General features: G+C 39.8%; 1 protein-coding gene across 3 annotated transcripts in view; it reads right to left on the reverse strand.

Moving 5' to 3' along the window:
* Positions 1-474: 474 nt before the first annotated feature.
* The window catches only part of LOC580614 (R3H domain-containing protein 2), a 48,122-nt gene continuing 36,824 nt past the window's right edge, over positions 475-11,772 (reverse strand). Inside the window, exons 8-16 of one of the 3 annotated variants that reach the window (XM_030971963.1) lie at positions 10,751-10,861; positions 9,699-9,999; positions 8,667-9,155; positions 8,077-8,252; positions 7,026-7,199; positions 4,077-4,565; positions 2,854-3,721; positions 2,147-2,251; positions 476-1,375 (exon numbers count right to left, since the gene is read on the reverse strand). In XM_030971963.1, coding sequence (XP_030827823.1) covers positions 1,029-1,375; positions 2,147-2,251; positions 2,854-3,721; positions 4,077-4,565; positions 7,026-7,199; positions 8,077-8,252; positions 8,667-9,155; positions 9,699-9,999; positions 10,751-10,861 — 3,060 coding nt within the window. In that variant the 3' untranslated portion in view covers positions 476-1,028. Of the gene's footprint in view, positions 1,376-2,146; positions 2,252-2,853; positions 3,722-4,076; positions 4,566-7,025; positions 7,200-8,076; positions 8,253-8,666; positions 9,156-9,698; positions 10,000-10,750; positions 10,862-11,772 lie in introns of all 3 variants that reach the window. The other 2 variants (XM_030971964.1, XM_030971965.1) reach the window with 2 other exon arrangements.

Below are 11,772 nucleotides of genomic sequence, written 5' to 3' on the forward strand. Positions count from 1 at the left end.
ACAAGTTTAATCAGAGGTGTCTACTATACAACATTTCATTGTAATCACTCCTTGGGCCCTGCCTTTATGTAAAGACACTGTGAACATGACGGACAAAAAAAAGAGGACAAAATCTACAGTTCCTCATTCTACCCTCAACAATTGCTGTGGTAGACAAAGGAACATCCCGTCACTGCTATTATGTAGAAATGTGTGGAACAGGTGTCACATGCATATTCACATGTTTTTACACATTTTTACATAATAGCAGTGAAGGGATGTTCCTTTGTCTACCACAGCAATTGTTGAGGGTAGAATGAGGAACTGTTTATTTTGTCCTCTTTCTTTGTCCGTCATGTTCATAGTGAGAGTTGCAACTGATGTGGAATGATCGCAAGTCTTCCCATTCAATCGCAAACTTACAAACTCTAAACTCTTCAGTAAACATTTTTGAATGATATAAAATTGCAATCGATTTGCATCAATCGCAACCGGCAGGGCCCTGAATAATGGTAATTATAGCTTATCATCCGTTGTGAAGGAGAGACACAGACAAATCTTCAGGTCATTTTATTACAACACATAATCATCATCATCTGCTGCACCCATGTGTCGTCGATATAGAATCTACAATCGTGACAGCTCTATCGAGTGGCTTTTGAAATAAAATCAAACCCCCGTTGCTTGGTGATTGAAAAATATTGCTTTTGGGACACTCCTGTGCTGTGGAAACAGACCTATTGATGGTCACATCATTAAGGTTAAAGGCAACATATGATTTTTACATGTAAGTCATTACATTTTTATTTGATACTACTATTTGTTTAAATGGAATTTCCTAGCATTACAAAAGCCTGTGAAATCAAAAACATTCTTGCACTAGTGAGGAAGCTGCGTTACTCAAACAACTCACATTTGATTTGGTGAATAGAAGTGAGAACAGGAAATGACAAAAAAACATGAAACATATTCGTTAGACAAGAATTTCACCCGACGACAAAGACTTCTAGGTATATATGAATGTCCTAGGCATGCAGACAACAGTGTGGTTATGATATAGGTGGCAGTGGTGACGATGACGACGACGATGAAGAGGCGAGCGATAACCGCACAGAGTGGTCTCGTTCCGGCGACCGAAGAACGTAAATGGGGTTCATGGGTCGACTGAGGGCGCTTTGTGCGGCGTCCGAGACCGGGAATATAGCTAGGACCGCGTAGTTTGAGCACCTGTCTGCAGAGTCTACTTGATGGGACATCAGGGCCTGGGAGGCTGGGGTGGCGTTGGGGAGCCAGCGCAGGTCGGCTCCTATACGTGAGAGGTCATCGAGGCTTGCCAATAGGGCACCACACGTGGTTTCAGCTGATAATGGACATACTTCTAATACCTCCAATGGACCTAGGTGTCAACATAGAGCACAGAAAACAAGTGGTCATGATATGAACTGGAATTGATAAGCCTAATATTGGCAATAGATAGATATATAGATAGAGAGAGAGAGAGAGATAAAAAGATAGATAAATAAATAGATAGAGAGATAGAAAGAAAGATAGATAGATAGATAGAGAGAGAAAGATAAAAAGATACATACATTTCATTTATCGGCACTCTTATTCATGTTCGGTGAAATCAAATTCGCGGATGTGCGTACAATTTCCTTCTTCATGCATTCAAATAAACGCTAGATAAATAGAAAGAGAGATGGATAGATAGATATATAGAAAGATAGATAGATAGATAGATAGACAGATAGACGAAACAGAGATTCACAGATATCTATGAAGACTTTAGGAAATAAACGTATTACATAGGGCTTTCGTATACAATGTATATCCATTTTACTAGCAATTATTCCTTTGTAAACACTTGTAGACAAACTTGCTCAATGAGTAAATAAATAAAAAGCAGGGATCTTAAAGCCACATTGTACTACTTGTAGCTACTTGCTCCCTCTATATAGAAAACAATGCCTAATCGGTGACCATTGGTCCCCCATGATCCTCTTTTTCTTATGTTAATTGAGAGCTGAGTTGATGAGATAACCACCTGTCATTGACCTTGCAGGGAGGTCTAATCCCTCCTATAAACTAGTACAGGTGGTCTTTAACCCATTATACAGCGTCAGGAGTAGAGCACTGACCATAGAGACACCGTGAATGTCTATCTTACCATGCATTTCTAGACTCTCTGAAACCATTAGACTATCTCCTGGTTGCACTTTACGTTGTCTCCTTGGAGCTTTGGATTGCTTGGATGATTTTGAAGGCCTCATACCTACAGGATGACAAAGGTACAGGAACAAAATTTGAATTTAAATATCATTTAATGCCCCACTGCACTACTTATGGCTACTTGCGCCCTCTATATTGCAAACAATACCTAAGCGGTGACCATTGGTCCCCCATGATCCCCTTTCTCTTATGTTAATTGAGAGCTGATTTGATGAGATAACTACCCGTCGGTGACCTTGTAGGGAGGTCTAATCCCCCCTGGCAAAACTAGTGCAGACAGGCTTTAAACTGTTTAATTTCGGTGTAACATACATATTCCATAGTCATCTTGAGCTTTGTACCTAGCAGGTTCAACAAAAAAGATCTCTGGTTTCTAACAACTGATTGTAAGAGTTAGATGCATTACATCCTCTGTGGTCCTACAAGCATAGTTACATATTAAGAAATGTCCCATATAGATTTTGAGAAGAAAAAGATAGTGATCAACAATAATTTCAATAAGAGGATCTGACCTACACAGGAGGACAGCATATGAACCCTAAACATGACATTCCAGTAGTTTATTAAATAAATATTTAAAAAAAAAAAAAAAAGATCCTGAATAAGGAATTACAAATATTAAAACAGAGAAATGGTATGAAGTACCTTTGTCTTGAATGCCAGGTCTTTGTAGAGGAGGTCCAGGACTCTGCGATGGGGATGTTCCAGGACTATGTATTCCTTGAGGTAGCATACCACTCATACCCGGTGCAAACAAATCCCTTGGCCTGACACCATGCTGTTCTAGACTTAGCCCTCTCCTCTGCTGTAAGGGGTTGTATCCCATCTGTGAGAGAAGGCCTGGACCACCACCACCTGTGCTACCTGGACCAGTAGAAGGCACAGACTGGGGATAGGACACACCAGGGCCCATGATCTGTGGGGATTGGGGACGTTGATTACCTAGCATACCAGGCCCTTGACTCAGGAGTTGTTGTTGCTGTTGATGCTGCTGCTGTTGTTGCTGACCAACAACAACGGTCATGGGCATGCCATGGATTGGTTGGGCGCTAGGTGAGGTAGACCGTGGCACATCCCCTGGGCTGGCTAGGGTAGGGCCATAATGAGGAGGGGCACCCCCACCCTGGTGCATCTGGGACTGATAAAGTACTGGTACACCCTGGTGGGAAGAACTGGAGGGCTGGTCCATAGGGGATTGGTAAATGATCTGCGGCTGCCCTGGCTGCGGCTGGCCGGGAGGTTGCTGAGGGGACATCATCCCCATGCCGGCGGGGAAGCCTTGTGCTGTATAGTAACCCTGGGGTGTGGTAGCTCCTCCACCCTGCTGCGGGTTGGAGGGATACATGATGCCTCCGGTAGGCTGGACAAGCTGGGGCGGTTGACTACTTGATACTGGATGCTGACCATGGGCTTGGGACGGGGGCATACCTTGGACGGCTTGGGGGTTGTAGAGCTGGGAAGCTGAGGTTGCTCTGTATGCTGCCGGTTGCTGAGGTTGACTACTATATAAAACCTGAAATGTACAAGAATATTCAGAATCAAAGTAACAAATATTTTGGACATTTTTTCTTTATAATATTCAAGAGTTTTTGCTGTTGATCCTAAACTAGAAATAGAAGTTTCTGAATTGGCCATTTTAAAATTTACTGGAAGAAAATTTACATGAACGTATGGTGGAAATTGATACTTTGGTCACATGACTTATTACTCTCTGTATCATAAAGGATACAATTCTAGTCGAACATAATGCAAAAGTAATCTCGGACTGATTTTAATGACCTATACTCCAATGGAAACATCTCTATGACCTAACGACGTCATCAAGAGGATATCATAATAAAGTCCCGTCGTAAAGAGGGGTTACATACCTGTTGGTGTGATTGAGGAATGCCTTGCTGTTGTCCCAACCCCTGAGGCTGTGGGCCCTGGTGATGCGAAGGGGGTTGTTGAGTTGCTTGAGAGTGTGGATGCATGCCTTGGGGTGATGTAGGCATACCCCCTGCTCCCCCTCCTCCTCCACCCCCTCCTCCTCCCGGTCCGCTCCCAGGTCCGCTCCCTGGTCCTCCTACCTGCCTGATCATGAAGGGTTGATTCATGCCTTGCTGGGGCTGCATCTGGAGGATTGGGGGTTGCGGTTGCTGCTGTTGCTGCTGCTGTTGCTGCTGATGTTGTGGGTGGGGTCCAGGATGAGGCATCTGTGGCTGAGGGGACTGTGGTACCCCACCCTGCTGCTGTTGCTGTTGTTGGATTGATAGAGGTACGTGCTGACTACCACCAGGTACAGGATCTGAGTCACCTCCCGATATCTGCCGTGACAGGGTAAGACCCTGCATCTGACTGCTCATGTCTGTATACTCCTGTCATCAAAAATGAAAATATAATAACACCACTGAATTAAATTATGGAATTAAGATTTGTACATTCGTGGATATTTCAATTGTATTGAACAATTTAATAAGTGTAATTGACTGCTTTCTTGTTTTAGTAGAGACATCAAATGGTTAGAAAGTTTAAGGTTGTCATTATCAATACAAACACTTTATACATTCTATTACACTGTATTTAGAAATTCAGTAAAAATCAAAAATTATTTCCTTCACTAGAACATTATCAAATGATAATGTATGATGTGTTTAAGACATTAAATGGAACTTATGATAACTAAAAAGATAACCATTGAAGAAATTGAAGAAAACAAATTCAAATACATGTAATCGCATTATTCATGTAACTACAAAACCATGATCTGCCAATTGAGAACTCTTGCATTTTAGCTCTAATTCTAGAGAAGCTGCTACAAGCAGGCCTGTAATAAGAAGGCATGCATGAAACAAAGTGCAAAGAAAAATGCATCAGAAGACAGTGGAATTTTAGAAGATTGATCCATGCAACAAAGTTTCTATTTACATCAGAAAGTATGAGAATAACATGTCCTTAATATGAGGCTGAAGAGCACATTAATGTCAATGGAATATTTCTATCCGCACCAACAAGAAGTAACTTACATCTTCAGAAGCAATTCAACAATAAATGATATAAGCACTTATATTTTCCCTTTTCCATTAATGCATCTACACAGGAAAATCTAATCTACCTCTAAACTAAGCATGTGAAATAACACAGAGAAGCAATCCAATGGCCATGCAATTTTGAGTATAACCATGAGCTCATTTCAAGTCGATCACGAAAGCTCATTACTACTTCCCGATTTCATTAAAAGACTGTACAAAGATAAACGACTAATACCGATATATCTAATGATATTTGAAGAAAAAAAAGCACCTTTAATGAAACTAAGCAATCCATTCATTCAAGATGTATTTTGGGACACCTTTGTGTTATTCTTAGTAAACAAAACAAAACATACTTGAAAACTAATAAAATATTAATTTGACTCAAACATATCCTAGTTCAAGTTTACCCATACACTGATAGATTATCTTCAAAGCCATAGGAGTCGCTTCATTTTCAAGAGATCACAGCAACCATGCCATCTAAAACTACATACAAATCACTAAAGAATAACATTCAATTGTCTGACTAGGCCTACTGATTACAGGTCATCCATAATATTATTATGAACAAAGGTTCCACACATATATGACAGAATGCCTGAAAGCCTAATCAGTAGCACTAAAAGTAACATTAAACTGTTAAGATAGAAACCTAAACAAAAGAAGAATACTGCATGTTTTGTGTTTTTTTCAATCAGATTGTGCTTGCCAGGCCCAACCAAGCTACATTGTACTGTAGACATACAAACGATACATGACACTTGTAATGATTAAGATCTAAGTATCATATGGAGCAACATTCAACCACTGTTCATCCATAGTAATCCTAATCTTTATAGCCCCTTAAGAATAAACTTTACAAAGACAAAACAGAAATAAGAATACATTCTACATAACAGATATTCAAAACTACGTTATTCATGCAAACTATTACTACTCTATATGTTCCTGCTACCATTAGGTTTCATTACACAGATTTCACTTTGCAGCCCATATTGCCTAAATACTTCACGCTAAAACATTCATTCAGATATTGGAAGGCTAGAAAGAATGAAAACACATGGATAAACAGCAGTAAAAACATTGCTATAATGCTAAATAACAAAGACCAAATACTAATTCTATGACACACTAATACTTCTGCCATGCGACACTTGCAAAGAGCCGTGCAAAACCCTCCTGGTGCAGATAAACACTGCTTGTATATTGTGTACATCACATGCTTTGTTTTGCTTGCATCTTGATCATTTGCCTAATTCCATTCTTTAAAACATGGTGGCCCGAATTCACAAAGGAGGTTTGTCAATAAACCTAGGTTTATGTGCGTCATATGACACGTTTTGACGCATGTCAAACGCGTCGAAACTTGGTTTGAAACGCGTTGATATGACGCACAGAAACCTAGATCGACAAACCTAGGTTTGAAGCGCATCGAAATGTGTCATATGACGCACATAAACCTAGGTTTGTCGACAAACCTCCTTTGTGAATTTGGGCCGGTGGGTTTTACGCAAGAGTCCTTGATGGCAAATGCTACTGAATGGCAGATATTTTGTGGGCCTCTGGATATATTGCAAGAATATATATTCCTGGCTTCGAAAATTAAGAATTGAATAAATAAATGATTCAGCTTTAATTTGAGAAGCAGCAAAATGACTCAAATGTGATTTAGAAGGGACTTGCACCACTCACTATTAAAAGAAAGACTACCATACCATGAACAGAGCAATGAGAAAAGATGAGTATGAGATTTATAGCTATACACATTATATATATATATCCAAAGCACAGTCATGCCCCTACCCCAGAGTGCTGGTGTGGGACCATTGCAGCCTGATGCTGATGATGGTGCTGATGTGCCTGGTATGATGGGTGAATAACCCCCTGGCTAGGGGTCTGTCCAAAACCCCCCACCCCGCCGGCTCCGCCTAGGGACTGACCGTAGCCCACTAGGGCGGGGTGGGTGGATGAGGAGACCTAGTTTTGATGGGTGAAGGAGTACTGCCTGTTTAATATCGTACAATTATTGTAACGGCCGAGTGCAATTTATGGTGTGGATAATTAATGAGAATGAGTGAATCCTTATGGCATATAAATATATATGTGCCATTAAAATACAGTGAGTGGTAACTAACTCTTAAATTAGTTTAATACTACTCCAGCTAATATAATTCTCAATCAATGAACATCGTAAGCTATTTCATCACACAACACATTCACTATACCACCAAAAAAATCTTTATGCAATTGTTTACAACCCACTTTAAGACACTCTGTGCCAATTCATCAAATAACAATTTCTCTATATCATACTTCTAGCAAAGAGAACAATAAATAATTACTTTATGATATGTATTATGAAGACAGGTACTTCTTGTGTAAGGTGTATAACAAAACTGTTTATCTTTTCAATGAAATTAATCATATCTATTCATGAAAAGCTACAAATGGGTAACTATTTATAACATCATATAAACCCTGTTACCTGAACTTGTCTTTTTTTTTTTTTTTAATTCCTTCAGAGACCCATGTTATGAAGCAAATAAAGAATGAATACGAAGACTTCTACATGACCTGGGTTTTAAAAAAAAAGACTAAGATCGACTTTAAGTTGGACTTTACTATGGCAGGCCCTTCATGCCACTGTTTGCTCTCACCATTAACTGGCAGTGGTCTCTCAGATCATAAAGATCATAACTGTGAGAGCAAACAGTGGCATGAACACCTGCCATAGTTAAGCCTAACTTAAATTCAATCTCAGTCTTTGTGAAACACCCCCCAACAACCACAACTTGAAGTCATAAGGCTTCTCACTCTCCCAAGCCCAGGAAATAAGTCAAACCATGCAACTTACCATAGATTGGCTATGTTGAACTAAACTTCCCTGGCTGGCCGCTAGCTGTGGACCAGTTTGGGTAGGAAGGGCGTGGCCTGATGGAGTAGCCTGCAGCTGATTGGTTGATGGAGGCTGAGTATGGGCGGGGGCTTGTACTACCATGGGAGATCCATCTTGATTCAGGAATGGAGAACCTGTATCATAAGGAGAGAGAGAGATGAAAGCTGGTTTGAACTCCAAATTTATTTCATAAACCCTTGATCTCTTTATGGATCCAAATACTTTCCGAACTAACACCTCTCGTTTATGAAATTACTATCTTCAGTCAAAATTTATTCAACCGTTCATCAGTTTGGCGAAGCATAATGATGCAAGATCAATATATAAGGAAGACTAATACATTGTTAATTCATTATACCAAATGTAAGGAAAAACAACCCCACTAATGTGAGATATTGTCTTTCAAATGAATAGGTTGTCTTGTTCAAGAAAATGAAATCAATAACTTTACATAACCATTTCTTCCATCTACTTTCATTTAATTCAACATTTTCTCCTCAATCAAATGTGCAAACAAAAAGAAGAAGAAAACTAAACAAAACACTAACCAGTTTGTGGATTTATGATGAAGCTTCCTGGGGGTACATTCTCAATATTGGAAGTTGCAAACAGCACTGGTTGTCCGATCCCCGGCCCTGTATGTTGAGGCATAGCCCCCTGCTGAACTATAAGCGGCACTCCAGAATGAGTATGTGGTTGGCCAGCCTGTCCTTGATGTTGATGTTGTTGCTGCTGCTGTTGCTGCTGCTGCTGTTGTTGCTGCTGTTGCTGTTGTTGCTGAGCTGCTAGAGGGTGTATCTGTGGCTGAGACTGGAAGGCCTGACCCCCAGCGGTCATGGGGAACGAGCTGGTCCACGTGACCTGAGGGCCTTGTTGGAGGGAGGGTTGAGAGGAGTAAGGAGACGTGGGCTGCTGTGGGAGCTGAGAGGGGGCTGGTGGTGCCTGGCTGATGGGACCTAAGGTAGGCTGGTAGGGGAAACCAGAGGGGAACCCCCGGACCTGACCATGCGGACTGGTTGCTCCACGATCAACTGAATCTGTATGCGGTGAAAAGAAGAGAGTATGAGCTAGATTCCTGTCTTTCTACATTATCAAGGATCACATTAAGCATCAATAAAGCTGAAGGATGCCATTGCCTTCATCTAGTATTCTGTATTGATAAAGAGTACAGGGGTTTATCATTGGTTCATACATAAAGATGTCTGTATACAAATCATATATGATTATACTTTAGGAGTGACTGGATAAAATTTCTGTCCTAAATGCATTTGCCGAGATAAGCCCAGACACATGTATAATGTGGGGGATACCAGATGGTTTCTTCGGATGAGCCTGAAAAGAGACCCAGACATGTTGGAGCCTCACATGTTATGTACAATATGAAGCCTGATAAAGCCTGATATGGAAAGGTGTCAGAGCCTGAAAAATGGCTTCCCTGATAATACAGAAGATTTTCTTTCCTTCACCACAAGTTTAATCCTGTAGCATTCTGTGGCAATGGGAAGAATTTTATGTGGAGAACGAAACAAAATGAAAGGGGATGCCATTTTGACATGATTTACGATTCCATACAAACATACCCATTGGATGTAGTTTCCCCAGGCTGCCTCTGCTTCCCAAGCTAGAGCTGGATCGACTGCTGGCACTGCTGTCTGTCCTTAGGAGTGCCTTCTGGCCGAGGCTGCCAGCAAAGCTGCTTGCCTTGGTGACAGCAGGGATAGAAGGCCGTTCAGAACCGCTCGAGTCCACGCTGCTCCAAGGACGATCCTTCTGCCAATGGCAGGAGGAGGAGTCATCGGAAGTGCCACTGTTCTGCCTGCTAGATGCCTGGAGGATGCTCTTTGGTCGGTTGGATGGCGGTTCCACCGTTAATCCTTCCGGCTAAGATCAGAGCAAAAAACATTTTTAAATTACACGACCAATCAAGTTGCTGCTTTGTAGAGTAATAAAGTTAATACTGTGTACCTTTTAAGTTGGAAACTTGAATCATTCTGTTGTTAAGGATAAGGATTACTGATATTTTTCAATATACTGGTCTGTTCATACTGACAAAAAACATACATGTATTCAAATACAGCTCTTGCCCATCACTGTGAATATGTTTAGCAAACTGCAAAGTTTACTGGATGAGAAATTTTATGAATTGAAAGATGTAATATTTCAGAGTGCATGCAGAAAAGAGCTCGTCTGAGGAAGTGCCAAAACATGCATTGTCAACAACAACAATAAAAACTGCAGAAATAACGATGCTAATAAAATGTAAATGCACACAAATTTAGCAACTTGTGAGTTTTATCACAACATGCAAACTCTCTGACACTACAATACAAAGCAATGCATATGAATAATTTCAACTCATTCTAATATGTAGAAATGTTTCCCACTAATGCTACTCTCAAATTATCAGAGCTTAACCATGTGTTGCATAAACTATCTTGGTGATACAAATTAGACAAGTCTATTTACAGGCCAAAACTGCAATTATATTCAGTCTTGTCATTAAACTTTGCAAACACCACTACCAAATAGATTGAAATTATGATGTTTCAAACATTATAAGATATATAATGCTGGCAAAAGTTCAAATTCTCAAAAGATATTCTAAGGGTGTGAACTAATCTAAGACACATACCGTTGTCACTTCTTGGTTAAAAATTCTGGCTCTTGCTTTCTCATATTCCTCATGCCTCTCTTCAAAGGACTTGCTCCTTTTATCGTCTTTTAAATCGCCCCTATCTCGGCCCTATAAAACACATTCAGAAAATGAACAAAAATGGAAAAAAGGAAAAATGAAAATGAAGAAAAATAATAATACACATACCTTTTGATTTAAATCAGAACACCAGCGTGTTTAGAAATCATGCAAAGTGCAGTTTTGTAAGAACATGAAAGAAAAGGCCATTTTTCTTTCATAAACAAAAGACAGTTAACCTAAGCATCACACAAATGTTGTAATTAAGGAATTTATGACAACAAAAATGAGAGCTTGATGAATGTTTCATCAAAATGCAGACATTCCATAACAATCTGTATGTTGATATATTGCTTGAGGTATTATTTCCTGATAATGTGCAATTAAAGGGAGACTGTTTCACTATTCTAGCCTTCATCTGAATTATAATTCTCTTATAAGATAAAGTTGAGTTCTGGTTATGTGATTGCATCGTGAAAGGAACAGTGTGAAATTGTTCAGAAAAAGGTTGATCATGTAGCATATAAGTATTGGTGTGTACTGCAAGGTGCTGGAATCATCCAAATGATAAAAAATTTGGCCCAGTCTTGGTAAAAAGAATAACAAGCACTGTGTGGTCCTTATTTTTAAGCTGTTAAATGTCATATTTAGAATATGAAGGCATTTGAATAGCCATAATTTTTAGGGAACATTTTTTCTCTGATGTTCTTCCACACTTGCATAATAGCAATGAAAATGCTCACAGATTATTTTTCACCTCTCCCCAGAACTCGACCTTCTCTTTAACACTTATAAGAGACTGCCTTGTGCACAGTTTGGTCCATGAACAACTAAAGCAAAATGATCTTCTACCCTTAGCTGGGATCTATGGCAAGTGACATATTTATTAAAGAGACTACATTTCTAAAGAATCGCTTAAATTTCTTTAACTAATTCTTCTTAAATTGTCACTTTTTAATAAT

The sequence above is a fragment of the Strongylocentrotus purpuratus genome, unplaced genomic scaffold (genome assembly GCF_000002235.5).
Source record: "Strongylocentrotus purpuratus isolate Spur 01 unplaced genomic scaffold, Spur_5.0 spur5_scaffold_6, whole genome shotgun sequence".
NCBI classification, from domain to species: domain Eukaryota; kingdom Metazoa; phylum Echinodermata; class Echinoidea; order Camarodonta; family Strongylocentrotidae; genus Strongylocentrotus; species Strongylocentrotus purpuratus.